We start from the raw sequence: 20,511 nt of genomic DNA on the forward strand, positions 1-20,511 counted from the left end.
TGCAGCCTAGAAGAGCCCCAGAAGAGCAATTTTTAAGTTTGGATTTTAAGTCTGGATTAAGAACTCTGCAGTAGTTTGCACCTTTCCACATCAGGGTTTGTGTTCTCCACTTCCCAGAGGAGAAGCCAGTGGCTGGGAATGGGAATCCCTGGGAATGAGCAAGGACAGAGTCCCCCAAAACCTCAGACTAACACTATACACATGCTCTTGGAGATCACCCTCCTGAGTGTTCAGCTTGGGTCCTGCTTGTGCTTGGTTCTTCCCTGAGAAGATTCTTACCTTCCTCTTCACATCGAAGGGCAAGGTGAAGACCAGGGAGCAGTAGAAGGAGAGCTCCAGCATGTAGTACCAGAACAGGGAGGGTAGGAGAGGCTGTGAGAGATGGAGAGACAGCAAAATACCCATCAGATAAAGCAGAGCAAGGAGTGGAAGTGAAGACTTCCCCCTAGACAAAAGAGTACCAGACAACCAGACCAATGAAACCGGTTCTTGCAGCATCAAGGGGAAATACTTCAGTTGAACAACATGGTCAGATACTAAATGTCACCTGTGCTGAGGCGAAAGCAAAAAGCAGGTGAAATTCCACTTTGCTGCACCACGTGGAACATGTAGGGAACCACCGGGGAGATCCTGAATATTTCTAAGATTTCTTCAGTACTGTGCAGATTCTTAAGCAGTCAGTATAAAGCTTTAAAAACTATGTAAACCACTTCAGTATGGTGAAACAGGTAGGTAGTAGCTGAATAAATCATTCCCTTTTTAGGATTTAAGGAGGTGCTCCAGACACTTCCTACTCTTATCACAGATTTTTCAGCTTAATCAAACAAATGGGGGAGGAAATGCAATCCCAGTGTGAACAGTAATCTGCATTCTTCTGGGTAATTTTTCTGGGGTTTTACAGTTGGAAAACTAAAAGCTTAGACCCACCCAGCAAGATATGTGCTATTTAACCAGTATTTTTTTTGCTGAACATATTTGCTAAAAAAAAAAAAATAAATTACTGATGAAAGCGGCTTTGCAACTAGCATTTCCAAAGAACCATGGAGTATGCTGCTCCCAAATACCAATTTATTTAGGCTTTCTCTACCCAAAGTATTGGTTTATGGCCTTCATAGATATCAGTTTGTTTTCCTTCATAGCACCAGTGATTGGCCCCAGGAGGAACCACTGCACTGAAGGCAGTGGTGGGGATATTAACATCTCCCAGACTGGTGTGTGCTGTCCACACTCAAGAGGTTACCCAAACAGGAGCTCTGGATCAGAAAGGATTTTTTCCCTCCTGAAGGTAAGATTATTTGGGAGAACTGGCATTGCTTTTGTCATTGTCTGTAGCACAGGGCATGGTCTGTTTAGTAGAAATTATATTTAATACATTATTTGTTCCTGCCAATACACAGGTTTGTCCTTGACCTTTCTTGCTCTTTGCCAGTGGGACACTACTCGCTCTGGTTTTGCTCTTTTCTGTTTGTTACAGATGATGGAACGTGTGTGTATTTCTTTTAGGTGACAAGGATGGGGGTTGCAGGGATGGCTTCTGTGAGAGGATGCCAGAAGCCACCCCACGTCCAGACAGCTCCAAGACAGAGCAGCTGCCAGTCAAGGCCAAGCCCATCAGCAGTGGTGTTAGCACCTCTGTAGTAACATATTTAAGGGGGAAAAACTGCTGTGCAACAGCAGCTAGGAGAGAGGAGTCAGAGTGTGTGTGAGAAACAACTCTGCAGACACCAAGGTCAGTGAAGGAGGGGGAGGAGGTGCTCCAGGTGCTGGAGCAGTGATTCCCCTGCAGCCCACGGTGAAGACCATGGTAAGGCAGGCAGTGTCCCTGCAGCCCGTGGAGGTCCACAGCGGAGCAGAAATCCACCTGCAGCCTGTGGACGTTCAGCCCATGGGTCCAGGGAGAGCCTGCGCTGGAGCAGGCTCCTGGCAGGACTTGTGTCCCCATAGAGAAGAGCAGAGTCTGTTCCTGAAGGTGAATTTTCAATGAGGTTATTCTGATCTGGGCTGATAAGAGATGTTTGCTTTCCAACCCACTGGACAGCTTCTTGCAGCATTGTTGTGAAAAAACTCAGAATATGAGTTGTAAAACTGTAAGAGAGGATCCTCTGAACTTGGTGGGAACAATGCTGTATTGCTACTGGCCAGGCTGCCAGTTCCACTGGAAAACAAACTCCCTGGGGCTTGGACTAGATGATCTTTAAGGTCCCTTCCAACCCAACCCAAACCATTCTATGTTTCATTGGGGAGCACTGTAGACACGACTCTTCAGTACAGCTGAATGTACAAGGCATTCAGAGCATGTCCTCTCCTCTACAATGTACTCTCCACTGAAGTCTTCACTTCTTCTCAGGCAACTTGTCCTTCTCTGACCTCAGTCTCTTCTACAACCAACCTTGGAGCATTCTCATTTTTCATTTTCTTGGCTCACACGGTCAGAACTCTCCCTTTATTTCTGCGGTCTCCTCCTGCTTTCCTGACTCATCCTCTACGGTGTTTAGATTACACCAGATATAAAGATGTTCTCCCTTGATGAGGATTTGGCTTTGAATGCTAAGGGCTCATGAGTCTGAATTTAATTCAGTGCCCTCTCTTCTGTCACTAATAAAACCTGATTTTCAAAAGATACTGAAAGACAGTACATGATTTATAACAGCAATTTTCCCTCTTGCAAGACTCACCTGTTGTGGATATCCTGTCCAGCACTCTATATGGTCCCAAAGCCAAGGCTTCTGAAAAGAAAATGCAACATCAAGATGAGAATGCCAGAGGAATTCTTTGCTTGTCAACTGCTGAACTCCTTTAGTTTGTTACTACTGCAGACACTGCTGTGTTTTATCACAGGTAGAGCTGCTTGCATTGTCTGGAATTCAGTTGCCAAGAGATTTACACTACAAGAACTTGCAGTTGCTTCTGACATTGCTGAAATGTGGCTATAGGGCTGCAATTTCACATGCTGTTTAGCCCAGTTCCAAATACAACAGCTATGGGGAGATTTCTACCAACTCCTACAAGTTTGGGGTGATGGTGGTGGTGATATTTTTAATGTATTATAACATTCTTATAACTATTTCATTAACAATCCCTGTGGTCTGGACAACACCACTTACACATGGTAAGAAAACTTGTGTGTCAGGAGCATGGTTTATCCTCTAACGGTGAGGGTGATGCTGCAGTCTGTTAAGCTGAACCTCTGAAAACATCCTACTTCGTTCACACTTCATAGAAAATTTGTAGTTTAGAACTTGGCAGCTTCAAAACTTTCAGAGAAAGACAGCAACTGAAGTCCCTCAAAGTTCCTTTTGCATGGAGCATGCTCTGACCCTTCGCTGTGCTCAGATTTGATCAGAGCAAGCACGTCCTAGAGCATACAGAGATGGATCATGTTCTGGGCACGTCTGTCAGGGTAAGTCTCTGTAAGAGCTCTGCAAGGCTCCACGTATCAGAGCTAAGAGCAAGAAGGCAACATTTCTCCTTCTCTCACTGAGCATCCCCGGGTGCACGAGCAATACAGAAGGGAAGCAGGAAGCAGCAGTTTTGATGAGCAGAGGTAATTAGGAGTAGACTCCTGCTGATTGGGAGTGGGATTTACAGCAAATACAGGCATAGAACCAGGAGAGATGTGTGATACAGAATCGGAGAGGAAATAGCAAAACCTCTGAAACAACTATGGCACACTGTGTTACCGAAACACGAAAGGAATCCCAGATATCTGAATTTCATCATTGCTCTACTCTTGGCAAATAAAGCTGTTTCCTGGTGGCCTACTGGGAGGTAACTTTCTATTGCTACCTGCTGTTTCACTGCCTCATGGGGCAGGGGTTTTTGCCACCAGTCTAAAGCTACCGATATAGAATTTAAACATTTGCTTTTTTCTAAAGAAAGAAGGGGGTTTCACAAAAACAAATGCATGTTGAAGTACTACTCAGATTACAAAGTAAACATGCAGAAGGCAGGAAATGTCACATGCAAATATGCCCTGTCACATTAATTCCTTGTCCTTTTTAATATAGTCATTTTGGTACAATTTTAGGTAACAGAATAACATGCTATTTGCTAAGGGATCTAGAGGTGCTGTCCATAAGACAGATGCCTTTTTTTTGGCAAGAATTGGAAGATGTTTACCTAACAGAGAAAAGACTTTAATGAAAAGTGAAATTAATCTTTGATACCTAGAATGGTCAAAGAACATGTAGAAGAAAAGCATTTTGCCCCTTCTGTTGCCACAGGGCTCTTGTACTGTGCTAAGCAGGGCATCCATATCAAACTTTCACAGCTGGCCTCAAAGAATAGCCTTCTGCTTTGAAATACAGATCCCCAAAACACTGCAGTTGGGCTCTAGATACCTTTCACTCCTCTGCTAGCTCATTCTCTAATCCCCATTTTCCTAGAGTACCCTAAATTCTGACTTGAAAGTCAGTGTAACTTCAAAAGTTCTTTACTTGTTACGATAACGAGAAGTTACAAGCATAGTTTGTGCCTGCTGTCTTGGGATCTGTAGGTTTTCCATCTCTTAAACCCTCAGAAGGGGCCACAGACTTTTGCACAGCTCATCTAGGGAAGCGAATTCAGCAGAAGGGCCAGGGGAGACTTTAATAGTCAGCCAGAGGATGACCATGCTCCCAGTCCCAGCTGAGTGACGACAGCACAGCCATGGCTTCTATTACCTCTTCTGCCTGTTGATGCAGTTTCATTTGTATCAAAGGAACTCACTATTTATCAAGTCAGGGAAAAGGCTGAGGCATGAGCCTCAACCTCTCACACCCTGGGTAAGGAAAATTAATAAATAAAATTACTGAATTGCAATCCATGCACCAAAGCAAGCTGCAAATTTTTACCTCAAACAGATACTGAACACAAAACACAAACAGGCCCTGCAGCTTCCATCTCAGGTAAGTGTTCTGTCTCCTACCCCACAGAAATGTTTTTTTTTACACAATCCAAATTGCCTTCTGCTTTGCCAGAAGAGGAAATCTCTTGGTTTTGAGGTGGAGTTTTTGAAATAAGCACAGTCCAATATGTTTGTGGTCTCACAAGTGTGCTGTGCAGCGGATACACACTGACCTGGTGGGAAAGCCTCTATAAGAAGGTCTGAAAAGACAAGTTTGACAACAAAACCTGTCATTCTTGCAGGCACTGGCTAGGTAGAACAGCAGGTGGCAGTGCTTGTGTACTCACATCGTACAGGACAGCAAGTCCAGTGAAGAAAGCAATGATGTAAAATGTAAACCTCCAGCTACAAACAAACAAAACAAAGTGCGTTAGAACCACATTCATCAACCACCAATCTGCAATTCTGTATAGCAATCACTCTCGTTCAAAGAATGACACTATTAAGGCAAAGCCATACACGAATATGTTCAAAGTTTGCCCAGATCCTAACAGGAGTGGTTCTTTGCATGTCACTAGCACGTTCAACAGACTTCACAAGCAGCAATTCTCCTGCTCTAAAGATGGCACAAAATACAAGAATCCCACTGACTAAAATCACCCAGATAATCATCCCAAACCTTCCCAGCACTAGCAGATGCATGAGTAGAAGTCAAACAGTGCCAATCTCCCTCCTAGGCTTCTGGAGATTAGGCATGCTATATTCATTATCATGTAAAGTAATTAATTACTGTCATGTTTGGTATTAGTCAGGAGCTGGCAATGATCTACCCACATTAAACCCACGTAGAAGTGCATAGGAAGGGTTTGTAAAGGTGACACTGAAAAGGAAGGACAGACGGATGGAAGGAAGAAAGGACAGATGGAAGGAAATTTCACCCCAACAGAATAAACAAGTTGTTAACAAACTAAACAGAAAATCTTCAAAAGGAGTAAAACTGTCTAAACCAGTTCTTGAATTTTCAAAAATCTCCATAGCAAATCAGAAGTAATTACATTTTGAGAGACACTCCACCTGTCAATGAAACCTCCAGGAGCTCCAAGACAGACATAAACTGTACGAAGCCATTACGTCTCATCAGAAAGACATTCATTGTGCAGGCTGTAAATGGTGCTGGAGGGCAGGTGAAGGACACCCTCCTCAGTGAGTTGAGTCAGAAAAGTATTTCCTGTTACTATTTACTGCAAGTCAGCTGAGTGCAGGGAGAACAGATTTCATCTTGATGGAAGCAAATTAAGCATAGGTCCTCTCAGCTCCTTGTCCACAGAGGTATTAAGTGTTTCTAACTGCAACTATCTGGAATATTATAAATAAATAATACTCATCCTTTTTTTTTTTTTTTTTGCTTTTTCAATTAGGGTTTTTTTGGCAGGGATTCTGAATTAGAGGTTGAGTGCTAAATGGAGCATGAGGTGATTAGCTCAGAGTTGATGACTACCCTATGGGGACTGTAGGTATTTAATGACTTCTTTCATCTCTGGCTTTCCTGGGAGAACCTACTTTCTCACATGAACAGCAGAGCAGCCACTCTTAACTGAGATGTTTCAACCAAGCTCAGAAGCATCCTCCTTTACTGCAGAAAGCTTAGCCAGGACTAAAATTCACAAGAACTGGCTGATGTGAGATTAATTTTGTGCCTCCACATAATAAGGAGGATTTCCACACAGCTGTTTCCAGTAAGAGTTTTCCTCTTTGGGAAACACAAGCTTTCACAGAGGCCCCTTTTTCTGCCGCTATAAAAGGGTACTGGCTTTTGACTTTCAGGATGCTGAAGTCAACTGAGAGCAGAATACACTCTAGCCCACTGCCTGTGACTTCTGAAAGCAACAGTGTACAGAACAGTTGCAGAAAAGATGCAGTGAAAGGAATCAGCTTACAGTGAAGCAGAGGGAATTCATGGGAAAGGCAACAGGAAGGGTGACTATTTTGGAGGCACTGAAAGAGCAGCAAAGCAGCAAGAAGCAGCAAGATGCAAAACAGTTAAAGTTTTTTAGGTACAGTTGTGTTTCAAAGCAGAATGCCAGTCTCAGAAAGTCAGAAACAGAGGCCATAAAAGGAATAAAGGTGAGACAGGAGTAACAGGAGACTCGAGAGTAAAAATAAAAGGGAAAAGCAAGGAAAATAGAGTTGCAGAAGACCCAGGGTGCTCTCTGCATAGGGTGGGGGGCAGGCAAGGAGCTGCCTGCAGAGCTCAGCTCTGGCAAAAGGCCGCTGCTGCTCAGGGCCTGTACTCCCGCTCACCAGGCCTCACAAAACTTCTTCGACAGGCTGGGTCGGTCTGCGTTCCTCCGGTGCCGGAACCACCGTTCCACCTTCCTCACCGTCAGGTCGCACTGTTTGGCTAAACTGAGCAGCTCACCCTGGAAAAGAAGTGAGGCAGCGGGGTTCAATCCAGGTTGGACAGTCAGGAGAGGCAATAAGGGCATCTCGTCAGACCCACCACAGAGCCCAGCTGGAGGGTCCTGGCAAGGCCAAATCTATTCAGGCTAAAGCATCTCTCAGAAAACGGTCTGTTCTTAGTCTAAAGACCTCAGAGAATATAAATTTTTTCTATTCCCTCAATAAGCAACTGGTTATTAATGCTAAATGTTGAAGCTTTAAATTTGTTATGTTATCTTCTCCAGTTTCAATTTTCAAACTCTGGTCTCGTCTCCTCAAAGGACCTTGTTGTTGAATCACTTCCTCACCCTGCCTTCAGTGACTGAGTCCCTTACATCTGTCACTCCAAGAAAGATTTACTGCAGCTTGAATAACATTTAAAGTTCTGCACTAAATCTTGCCATGCCTTTCAGCATTCCGATGCAGCCAAAAACCTCGCTGATGTTGTGAGCAGAGGCAATACCATCTTCCTACCACATATTCTGTTGTGGTAAACCTGTTAGGGATAATTGTTCAACAGATAACGCAAAGAAATCCTGCAATTACCTTCCTTCTTGTCCTTAGGCTCTTAAGAGTTTGGCATGTGACCCAAAAAAAATTTGTCTTGTTTTCTATTCTTTCTGGAAGTGTCACCATGGATAGACTTATTTTTTAAGTGAAGTAATAGTTTTTCATGGAATGCATTTACCTTAAACATATCATACAAGAGTGACTTACACAGTCCAAACAAGTTGTACAAAAATATGTTCATTACCAATTTTCAGATGTGCCTCTTTCCACTCTTACTTAGCGATGACTGTTCTTGTGGTGGAGACAAATGGAGGCACCAATTTACACCCTCCAACTGCTCTGTAATGTGGAATTCCTTCCAAGGAGAAGGCTGCTGAGAACAGCAAACTCTCATCTTATATTGGGCAAGTAAAAGCTGACTCATAAGCAGATGTCTGAGAGCCCATGGGAGAGGGAGGAAGCGAGAAGATTGGCTGAGGTAGAGCCTCTGGAGTCCAAGTCCTGCAACTTTTTGGGAGGTTGAGGGCAACTTCATTCTTCCCCCCTTGCTTATCTTTCTGCCCAGCTCATGCTCTGCAGCAGCCTCCTTTAAGCCTCTGTCTCCTCTCCCCTCTCCTCTATGCCAGTTTAAATGGTAATGTCTTAATAAGTTTTGCACATGCATCTGGAATAACAGTTGTCACTCAGAAGGAAAGGGGAAAATATATTATGTTTGACCTGAATTTTCTGCCAAAACCCTGGACTGACCTCTTTCAATACTGAACTGCTTCAGCTGCCTCATTACACGTAAGTCAGAAGACAGACAGACATCAGAGGGTCACTGTTGGTCACTACTCCTCTGTACCCAACCTGACCTATACATATTTAAGTGAAGACTTGATTTCCTGCTGCTTGTTTCTTCCAGGTGCTGCACCGTTCTTGCTCCAAGTCACACTGCTGTCAGGAGTCTCATGGTGAGGATACGCTCTGATACCACAGATTCTCTGGGATAAAAGTGCCAGTCTCAGTGCAGTGTGGGTGCAGGTAAAGCTGAAAAGGAGCTGAAAGAAAATTGGATCCTTTCCCTACCATGAGTGTCGACGCTCGTACCATGAGTGTCACAGCCAGTAACTTCACTGACAAGGTTAAAGCCTAAAATACTGTCTGACAATTCACAATCCTTCAGCAGCAGCCATCATGACTCTAGATTATCCTGCCAAGGTCTTCAAGATCACTTTTTCTCCTTCATGGGAAAACTACCCACCATTTGTGTCTGCAGTTTTCTGATGCTCCTTACAATCTTTCTGATGATGGCCAAGACAAAGTAACAGAATGACCCATCCCACAACAAGAAGCATAAAGCAATCCCCACTCGCTGAGCTACAAGGACTAGCAACTTGGGATTCAGTTCATAGCAGCTGATGTGACAGGGATCTGCTAACATATGAAAAGAAGCCATCACAAAATGGCTGGGGTTGGACTCTGGAGGTCATCTCATCCAACCTCACCCTGCTTAAGTAGAGCTACCTAGACTTGGTTGCCCAGGACCACATTCAGACAGCATTTGAGTGTCCCCAAGGATGGAGACTCCACAGCCTCTCTGGGCACCCTGTTCTGGTGGCCCTCACAGTAAGGATGCGTTTCCTAACATTCAGACAGAGCCTCCTGTGTTTCAGTTTGCCCCATGTGTAAGACAGACACAAGAGGGAACAGGAGTTGTCATTCTTTCTTTTGAGAGAACAGTTTCATGTCCACAGAAGTTTGGGATTTGAATTTTTGAATACTACCTGTAGAAAGCTGCTACTTCCACACGTTCAGAAGCAGAACTGATAGCTGGTGACATTTGCAGAATGACCCCTGTGGCTGGCTGGTCTCAGGTGGCCAGTGCTATGGTGGCTCCTGCTACTTCGTTGAGCTTCCAAATATGCGTGGGATTGGCAAACTTCAGGATTCCAAATATGATTTTATATGGCTAAAGGCACAAGGGATAAATCTAGAGGAAAGCAAAGAAAGAAAGGACTCACCTCTTTAGGGTTCTTGCAGCGTGTACTGTAAAATGTTTCCAGAATGGGGTTGGGCTGAGCTTTTGGTCTGTGCTTGTCTCTTACACCCAGTTTGCTACTGAGGGGCAGGGCTATGGCTCTGCAAAAGAAAAAATTAAAGGTTCAGCCAAAATTGAACAGTGATTTCTGACATTGCAGCATTGTTAAAACATGATGTAGCACGTAACGGCTGCCTCCCACATTTTCAATCTAGGCACAAGTATCATGTAAAGCAGATAAGACAGATAAAGCAACTGAGAAGAAAAAACCAAACAGCAGAAACAGCGGGACTTGTATTCTACTCTGTGCTGCAATATTCAAAGTTACACGAAATGCTATAACCTGCTTTGTCAACTTTTGAATCCACTGTGCTGAGGTGTCTGGGATCATGGCATGAAGCCCAGGCTTGCAGCCAGCCGTGATGCCCATCATTGGTCTCTGGCTTGCCTGCAGCTCATGCAGAGGACCACACCGATGATGAGGTCTGAATGTTCACCGCTCAATCAAGACCACTGAACACACATGGCATCCACCTGATCTGGCTCAGGATCAAGAGGGGGGCTCTATCAGATGTGTGGTATTTCCACAGAAGGAATGTCCTGCTAAAACAGGAGGCCACCTGGTCTTTACTGGAGTAACTTACCACAGCTTTTCCTGATGCACGTCAAACATCGGTCGCAAAATAAGAACACACCGATTAGAAACCTACCCAGAAGGAATGGATGCTTATGCTAGCTCTGTACCTTCAAACTTCCACAGTGAAACAATGCAAATTAAAAAAAAATCTGCATTAATAGAAAAAAGTTACCAAGAAGTAACAAAACTGGGGACAGAAGTGCTGCGCTCAATAATTCAACTCCTGCACTACAAACACTCTTCTCTTCCTCGGCAATAGGAAGCAGCCTCATCGATGGTGTGAGGTGAGGTCCTGCATGGACAATGCATAAACAGGAAACTTGGCAAATCAATGTTTAAAAAAAAAGGCCCAAATTAACTGCAATCTCCTTGAATTTCTGGAGAATTAGTTGTGCCTTATTAATTGCTACCTTTTACACACACTGTCACCAGCATGCAGTCGGTTTCATTTGAAAAAAAAGAGCACAAGCACTTTGGAGCACTGTTGCTGAACACCAAACACGCAAAACCTCTGGAAAACTTTATCTCTGCTCTTGGAGGAAGAGGTTTTTTGCTTAAGGTGCTAATAGCTTCCCCAAACAGTTACTGTAAATTGGTGCTGAGGGCAGTCACGAGAGGATGAACACCATGTAGAGGAGGCACGTGCTGAGCCCCAAGCCTGGTCAATCATCATGGGCAGGTCCTCTTCACCATAGAGGTGTTTGAAGATGTTTTATTTAAAAATAGTATGGGATATATTTCTGACAGTGATTATATGGTGTGGCTGCCTACAGTCTCTTCTAGCCCTACAGCCTATGCTCCGCATGCCCATGCGCTTAGAGACTACTCTAGATCAAGCATGCCCTTACAGAAGGGTCTTTTGGAAGTTTTCAGTTCAAGAACTTATTTCTTAATTTAATTAACAGATATCAACAGCAATTTTATAGATGGATCACCTACCTAAGGAATGTTGTAACTTCTAGAACATTAAGGCATTTACACAGAACGGTTACACATTTTTCTCACTCCTGTAACAGTTGATTTCCACCTTTCTCTTGCCCAGCCAGCCCACCAGCCTGTGTAGTGGTGTTTTTCCATCATCTCTGGGAAGTTCCTTCGGCATCACTGGCTACAGGAACATTCAAAGATGTACCAAGGCCAATGAAAAAGATGTTTCTACCATGAGAGAAGGGCCAGGGGTAAACATGCATGCTAGCTACTTTCCAATAAGACACATGGTTATCACTGAAGCTATGTGTAAGCGTTGATTACATCCAAGTCCAGCAGCACCCTGGCATTGCTGCAACCAGCAGACTGCTGGATGGTAGGGGAATATGACCACCATTGGGAATTCTGGGGTTTAGATCTCAATGCTCTTAAAAATTCTATCTTATATTTATCAATTATATCTTATAATTTGTTTAATATCAAAGGAGTTAACACTGACATTGGACCAACAGGTCCTGTGCTAAGAACAATGACACAGTATTTCAATTATACCCGTAACTATAGTGAAATTGAGAAAACATTTACCTTAAGCTTTGCATTAGGTCTTGGTTCTTACATTAAGCAGTTCTCTGAAGTTGGCCTGATCTTTCTTTTTGAAAGGCAAGTCACTTGATACAAGCTCCTCCGAAGAGGAAGACATAATCAAGTTCTGTTGTTGAAGAAGAACCTTACTGCAGCTTCTCAGCAGTCCACATCGGGAACTGCAAGGTCTGAAATTTTCCAGACACAGTACAAGGAAAGGGAATGTTTCTGCAAGGTGTCAGGGCACCTTGCCAACAAGTTTTTATTGACAATCTATTTAAATTATCCTGACTGATTTCTCAGTTTTGTTTAATCCCTGTCTCCTCTCTCTTTCCTGCTGGTTTGTTATGGTCATGGCATTAAATCTTACTATAACAGAAACAAGGCAGTCTGATGCAGTTTTTTGCAGTTGATGAGGAGAGAGTGTAATTAACTGAAGTTACAGTTACTCTGTTATTGATGTTTTGAGTTTAACCATGAATTATGGGACCAATCCTACTTATATGAACATGATTGGGAAATCAAGGCCTGAAATTCTTCCAAAGGGACGTTTGAACATGTTGGATATACACTGACTCAGTCTGCAGTTAAGTGTTGTTCCAAGCACAACTCAGAGGATGATGCTTGTAGTGATTTCAACATCACAGATTCATCATCTCAGTTGCGGGGATGGTCTCATCACGCCAATTTATCAGCTCTCTGGAAGACAGGAGGAGAAAGCCTGAGGACTAAACTGCACCACTCTCCACAGCGAGGTAAGGCAAGACACAGCCAGTGAGATGATCCTCCTCTCAAGGGTACTTCTTCGCCAGCGAGCTTCTCTCACTTCACAGTTTACATGGGAAAGCTCACACAAAGGTATTTTATGCAGTAATCACCAAAGAACAAATTCTCTTGTGCAAAGCCTGCTGAAGTTGAAGCTAAATGGATTTATTGTTAAGCGGCATAAAGTGATACTCTCTGACCTTGCAAAAGTGGGAGACTCTCCCTCTGCAGAGGCTTTCAGAGTTAGTGCAAGATACAAGAAATAATTGAACTTTAGGGCTGAGGGGGTGTTTCCTCCCACAGATGCTTTTGAATTTATAAAGGTGCCACTCTGCAAATATCTTCTAGTACTACGAAATGCAGAACCAGTGACAGCAGCAACCAGAACTGTTCTCTCCTTTGAACTGCACCATCTCTTTTAGCCTCTCACTTTCCTTTGGCAGAGGGCTATCCCTGTGCTCCTCGAATAGTCTCTTCCTTCTTTTGCTTACAGGCGACTGCTTCACATAGAAGTTAAACCAACTGCTCTCTGATACGAGATCTCCAGTCACTGTGGTGCGGCTGTCCAAACCGAGTCAGGTCAGTTCACAGTTTTCAATTAAACACTACGTGTCCCACATCTCTGCATCACCAACCTGCCTATGAGACGTAACGGGAAGCTGTTATCAGATCCTTCCTGATTATCCATCAACAGCAAAAGTATCTGTGCAAAACGAATTTCAGAAAGATACATTTCAAAATAACATACTTGAAAGGGGTGTCCTCATCTACCTTTCTTCTGGTTCCGAGCTCAAGTATCTGTTCCCTGCAGATCACCACAATCCCTTGCTTTTAAGGTACAACATATGGCTCATGTACTGTCACAACCCTCCTAAGAACAGACCTAATCTTTCTGACTAAAATACTCCTTTAGTGCAATGTGGGACTATTTGGATTCAAATTCACTGACATTGGCTTTCAGTCCCCAAAGATTCAAAAACCACCGGTCAAGTTGAAAACCAGATTATTAAATTGTATGTAAATTCTGTTTTTCAACTTTCTTCTTTGCTATCCCTCAAAGCACTTCAGTTTCCACATTTTCCTAACCATACAGGCAAGAAACACTTTGCAACAGAAGCTGTTATTCCTTCAAAATTATAAAACTCCAAGATTTTTACAGAAGCGTCTCAAACATGATAGAACTAGAAGAGAAGCTGGCAGCCGACCCTGCTTGCAGGCCTACGTCCAGGGAAAAGTTCTGCTAAGGTATACAGGTGCTTACAGTCAGGCTCCACATTATGGGTGCAGCACAATATGGAGATGTCAAAGGAAAGGGAAAGGTTCCCAACTTCCAGGTCCTCTCTTTGTCAGGACATCACCACCCACCACCCCCAGCACCTGCTTCCACGTTGTGGCAAGGCCCAGGAGCAGTGCAGCGGTACCAGACCCTCTGCTCTCCAGCATCCCATTACCCCTCTGCCCCACAGCACCTGGCTCACACAAGCATTGCTTCACCCAAGTGTGAGCTGTTTCTTCACCCCCAGGGCTGCACCCAACACCTCCTCAGCTCTCTCAGGCCCCACCCAGCCACCACACTTCCTCTATCCCATTGCTGCCCCATAACCCAGAGAGTAACTGGGTCTTAAAAGCATGCCGCTGCCTCAGTTTTGGGCAGTTCAGGTGCCAAGGAGGGGAAAATCCATGCTTGAGGAAGCAGGGTCTTTCCCAGGTTCAATCTCCAAACCAAGAAGATGGACCATCAGCCAAGCACGGCAGCCGATGCAGCTTCTGAATGAGGGATTGCAGAAAATCCTCTGGGCTTCTCCTGCCTCTCAGTATTTTCCTGGAGTTCTGACACAAACGCATAACAGCACTTCTCAATCCCAGAGCAGGCATCACTGGGAAAACTGAGAGTATCTAGAGAAAAAAAATGCTTTACACCCAATGCACAGTTGCAATTAATAGCTGAGGGAAGAAAAATTTACCAGAGGCCAAGCTAAAGCCACCAAACCCAAACTTGTATATGAGTTGCATACACCCATTTTGACCCACAGATCAGATGCATAAAGCTACAAAGTCAAGGCCATCTACATGGAGAGTGAGAAATAACACACGCATCCTTTTGGTCTGCAATTCTCAAACTTGGTGCAAATTATTCTAAGCAGGGCTAGCACCACTGCACACACAAGGTAATGGAGCAACAGGGTTTGATTTGTAACTCCCATTCACCAGGGGACGCTTTATTCTCCAGGGTGAACTGAATGTGAAATAGTAATGATTGAGAATGAGAAAATGCCACGCTGAAAGAAATGAGTGTGGAGAGTTAGGACAAAAAAGAATACAGCTCAGAACACTGGCTTGTGATTTACATAGGTAAGACAGAGGTATGATTATAGGTTTCCTGGACCCACAAAATGGGCCTGTGATACTATCTTTTTTAAGGGTGTGACAGGAAGCTTTTATTTAATGAAGTTTGTGAATCAAAACAGCTTTAAAATTAATGAGTAGGACCAGGCCTACGGAAACTCTCCCAGCTGAGGCAGCACTTGGATGGGAAACAAAATAATCTCTTTGACTGGTCATTGGCATCCTCAAGCAGATGGAAAAGATAACTAGATTGACTGGGAGTGGTGTGGCAAGAGGAAGGGGAATAAAAGCAGTCACAGAAGCCCCGGCAGCAAATGCGTCCAGGTCACTGGCAGTGTCCACCTGAAGGAGCACAGTATCCAGTTCGGGCTTGCAGATCGGCAAGTAATAAATGGCAGTCACTTGTGTTTTAATGGTTACCTACAGCAGCTTGGATCCCACATCAATGGAGGTAATCGAGATGCCTATGTCCCCAGGAAAGTGCAGAATAAAATACATGGAATTTAAGGAATGCACACTAGATGTATTGTTTACAAAGAAGAAATTTGGATTGCAATTTTGAATCATCATAAAATGACTATTTAAATAATAATTCATGCAGTGTTTACGTAAAAATACCAGCTATATTTTTATCATCATTATTATTAAAGATATCCTCACAGCAGAGCTCGGAATAATTTCAACTTCTAGAAACTTTTCCAAGCTGTCCTTATATCACAGAGAATGTGGACAAGAAATGTCTTTTTAGCCTACAGACATCTGCTTCCATTTTCTTGTGCAGCCACTTTAAAAAGAATTATTACAAAAACATTTCACTTGTCTTTTTTCCCCTCTTTCTAAGCTCAAAACCACTGTAGATTTGACTAAATAAACTATTTAAAAAGATTATCTCTTCCATCAGCAACTAGGAGAGGGAATCTTTCAACTGAGTGAAGACCACTTAGAAGAGCATTCAAAATCATGTAAGGGGACTTACTCTGCAATCTTGACAGTCGCTGACACAGCAGTAAATCTCAGTTATCCACCAGGAAATGATGTTGTGTTGCAAACCACACTGACTATTGACTAAATTGCATAAAGCAATGGCACCAGCTAAGAATCTTTATGAAACTCAGTCAACGGACCCTGCAGGGTTTCTAGCTGTGCCTTTGCCATAACCCCCAAACTTTCTGTAGAGTAACATGCAAAACACTCCAATGGCTCTAGCCAGAAAGAAGCAGTTATGGATGTGTCTAGATGGCACTCCCAAGGAAATGAGAGCCCTTAACTCAGAGCAGCGGCCAGTGAAATGCACGTCCGCGGGGCTACGCAGTGCCAATTCTGAGGTCAAGTGACTCAGCCCAATCTAACGCATCTCATTCAGGCTTGTCCTCAGGTCCGATACCCCAGATCCCCACTATCCAAGATAAAGGAGACTTAACTGCCTTTGGGTAGACTAAACATGATTTCTGCTGCACTCGACCCAGGAACAGCAAATAATGTGCAGCAGAACACAGAACAGTGTGACTGCCTTCTAAAATACAAGCATCAACCTCATGTATGCCCTACCTGGTTTAAGTGTAGAAAGTCACATTGCTTATAATTAGACCTTAAGGGTAGGGTTTGTGTTCTATATTCAACACACTTCTCAAGCCAGTACACAAGACTGGAAAAAAGAGCTGAAAAACATACCTCAGCAGACTTCATGACCTGGAGTTTCTGTGGACCTCTTCAGTCATACACTGACACAGACAATAAAGCCAGCTTTTAAACCCAAAATGCCAGCATTATCCCTAAAAAACCCGCCACAAACAGTACTAAATAGCTTACCTTTCAAAGGCGCATCGAATGACAACCAAGGTTAAAGCAAAAGGGATGCTGAGCAGGAGATCACAAGGCTGAGGGTAAAAGACGTCTTCAGACTCCTTCATGTCCTCCCAGGTGATGTCCGGAGGCAGCCAGAACTTGGGCTGCCACAGCCACTCATACAGGGAGAGTGCCATCCTGGAAGGGAGAGGGACCAGAACAAACTGAGGACACAGCCTGGCGCGCAGCAAACCTGTCAGCACAAGCCAGCCAAGCCGAGGAAGGATTACACCCGTGCTGAGGTTGCATCTGGCTGTGAAAGCAGAGGAGGTGTGTAAGCCTCGGTGCCCACGGATCTGATAACCTGCTCGGCAGATCTCTATTGGGTGCTTGGGGACTGCTGGCTCCTGGCACAGAACCAAAAAAAAAATTAAAGGGCTAAAATGGAGATAAGCGCCTCAGAATCCAGCAGAGGGTTAGCGTCATTCTTAGAAAGATGTATCAGAAAGTTTTAAGTTTAATACTGCAGCTTCTCAGGTTCACGGGTTCCTTTCTGCAGGTCTGACAGCTTGGTATCACAAGGATGTGGCAAGTCGGCTCCAGGACTGGCTGCCAGCTGTCCTTTTATATGCACACACCCTTATTTTTCAGTCTTTGGTCTTTTGTAGTCATTTGTTTCTATTTATACACTGCAATTTCACTGAGTTATGCATTATAATAAGTATTATTTTGAGACTTCTCCTTTAAAAAAATAAAATAGTAATTTAAAGCAGAGGATATATTAAGGAGAGTACGTGCAGGTAAGAATTTTCGTGCTACCTGGTAAACTGGATTTTTAATGCAGTTTTAAAGACCACGCCTGAAGGTGGGATTTACATACATGATGAGAGAATTTAGCAGTATAAAAGACAGGGGAATGGGTGCAACAAAGCGTTCAACACAAAAATGCTGTTGTGAGATAATTCTACCTCATACACAAATATGAGCTGCACTGCCCTCTGATGCAGGCTGCTCGTTCTAGCTCATAACAAAAAATATCCCAAACGCAGGCCCTGAACAGAGGTCAGACTGTACAGGCACAGGAGGAGGAAAGGGGAAGTGTGGGAATGAGATGCCCACAGAGATCACCTGAACAGCACATGGGAAATGCCACCTTACGAAACCGCCGGAAAAAGCACGCAATTTAAATGTCCTATCTGAGTATCATAATGCATCTCACCCCGTGGAGGCCCAAACATTTCCCACAAGAACTGCCTAACAGATTGAAAATGAATCACTCATTTGATTTTGAAGATATCTTTAATTCAGAAGTAGTTAAACTGTTAGTTAAACTGCAGATCTGCCCTATTCCAGAATCTCATAGTCTGAGGGGTATCATCCGAATCATAATGTGTTCTCTTGATCTGGACTTCGTTATTCATCTCCACGTGTCTTTTGATCTGACTACAACAGGGAAGAGCAGGACTCTGTTTCTTCATGCACAGCCAGATGTAGGATGACAAAGCTGATGACAAATACAGGTGTAACTGATACCAAGCGATGCAAACTTTCTGACCACTCAAGATACACAAAGCAGGACGAAACCTTCCTCTTTTCCCCAAACAAAAGGAAAACCATCTTACTAAAAATGCATTCTTCTCCTCCTCCCTGCATTCCCCGATTTCAGCTTTTGATACCAAAACCCACAACACACAAATACTTCCTAAAAAAACAGGAGCCTGATATACTGCAGAACTGCAACTACAAGATGAGAAAGTAAGGCTAATATCCAACTTCACCAGCACCAAAAAACCACCCAGGTGTTTTACCAGCTTTCCCTTTGACAATAATCACATTATTTTCTTTCTGGGGCAGCTTCTGGGACTCTGGAAACAGCAGTTTTGCTCTCACTTCCAGGCTGTTCTCCATTCCTTCTGCTAACTCTGCTTCCAGTGCAATGACTGGACAAAAATCATTGGCACAGAAACTGAAGATAAACAGGGTTTATAGACTCTTCAAACTCTCTTTTAAGAGCCTGACATTAAGATGCAACAGTTTTTAATTTGCCTGCCAAATCTTGAGTCTCTGGGGCCGAGAGTACAACCTGACGTCCGCCAGCAGGGCTGTTTTAAAGTGGGAACATTTGCTACCCACTGTCCACCCCCTTGTGCTCTGTAGGCTCCTTTAGTGCTTGTTCCCTTTCCTTTGAGGATTCAGCAAAGGCACCTGAAGCCAGGACCATGGGACAGTGGTGACAGGGCTCACCGCGCATTCAAAAGAGAAGCTGGCTGAAGCACACATACATAAATGCTGGAGAAAGCTCTTCAGACTCAATAAATATGCTATTAACCAGTATAGCTCCATTTGAATGCCACAGACAAGCCCACAGGACAGGCTAGATACTGGGCTGAACCTCAGGGCCTCGCTGAACCGTGTTTTTGGGATGTCCCCGAGTCTCCTGTAGACTGTGTGAACATGGGCTTCTGCACAAAACTCTACATGTAGTTATAGAGCAGAAAGTTTCTATGTAGAAGGAAACTGTATGAATACGGGCTTAGCCTACAACAAATTCAACAGATTGTCACGATGAAGTGTGGTGAGAGTGTTCCAAAACAGCTCGTGCACTTCAGATAGGTACTGGATACCAGCTTGGAAAAGTCAGATACTCTAAGCAAGGTGCTGAACTACAAAGAGCTTTATAAGGCATGAAATACACCAACCTCAAAAGCATTGGTAAACTTTCTTAGGTGTTGCAAATCTTCGCTCTAGTCAGGAAAAGCATCGGGACATCAGGAATACATAGGAGAATTACAGAGAGAAATTACGCTTCCTCCCTGCCTCAGCTCTTCCAAAATCCCTTCTTCAGTACCACAGGGTTATCCCACCATGCAGAGACAGCACGCAAAGGAAAGCTGTGGTCGTAGCTATCTTTGCCATTACACAGCCAAGGATCTTCCCTCCAGAGCTCCAAATATCTGGCAGCAACACAAAGAGATGCAACACACGCTTGGTAGAGGACAGCCGCTGAACTCTGCTGTGCAGTACATAAAATAAGTCTTCCAATTTGCTGAGGGGGGATATTCTTAGATTCAAAGTGCTAAAGAAGTAAGCAGCCACTATCTAATCTACTCTCACGTGCAAACTATATATAGACAGGATCACCTTCCTGGAAGATTTCTTCATCTCTGCAACTATTTTTAGACGTTGCAAACATATAGAAGAGGGTACAGTATGAAACAACATACTGCAAAGCACTCTCCCATACCTGGCACTAAACAGAGCAGCATTAGGATTTCACAAACAGTGAGCAAAAATAGTAAACACTGGAAGAATAGCACTGTTTGTCACAGAATACAGATGTAAGGACAAAACCAAGAATAGACATGTATCATATCTCTGCTGTGGGGACAGGGAGGACAAAGCTTCAGCATTCACTGAGCCTATACTGCAACGAGACCAGCACTGGATACAGAATTCAACAAAGCTCCTCTAAGTTGACACAGCTGGAAGGTCTTGAAGCAACTGGACTCTGTATTTACTCTGTTAAATCTTGCCCTTCTAGATCTGCTGATAAGGGAGTGGAGCATTTCCCTGATGAGAAACAGCTGAGGGAGCTGGGTCTCTTTATCTTGGAGAAGAGGAGACTGAGGGGTGACTTCATTCACGTTTATAAATTTGTAAAGGGCGAGTGTCAGG

General features: G+C 43.8%; 1 protein-coding gene across 1 annotated transcript in view; it reads right to left on the reverse strand.

Annotated features, from left to right (window-relative positions):
- CERS4 (ceramide synthase 4) overlaps window positions 1-17,033 on the reverse strand; it is a 22,277-nt gene extending 5,244 nt beyond the window's left edge. The window contains exons 1-6 of the mRNA XM_010187389.1: window positions 16,861-17,033; window positions 9,778-9,895; window positions 7,127-7,245; window positions 5,173-5,230; window positions 2,676-2,726; window positions 280-372 (exon numbers count right to left, since the gene is read on the reverse strand). Coding sequence (XP_010185691.1) covers window positions 280-372; window positions 2,676-2,726; window positions 5,173-5,230; window positions 7,127-7,245; window positions 9,778-9,895; window positions 16,861-17,033 — 612 coding nt within the window. The remainder of the gene's footprint in view (window positions 1-279; window positions 373-2,675; window positions 2,727-5,172; window positions 5,231-7,126; window positions 7,246-9,777; window positions 9,896-16,860) is intronic.
- Window positions 17,034-20,511: the final 3,478 nt, after the last annotated feature.

This window comes from Mesitornis unicolor, unplaced genomic scaffold (assembly GCF_000695765.1).
Source record: "Mesitornis unicolor isolate BGI_N332 unplaced genomic scaffold, ASM69576v1 scaffold14476, whole genome shotgun sequence".
NCBI lineage: Eukaryota > Metazoa > Chordata > Aves > Mesitornithiformes > Mesitornithidae > Mesitornis > Mesitornis unicolor.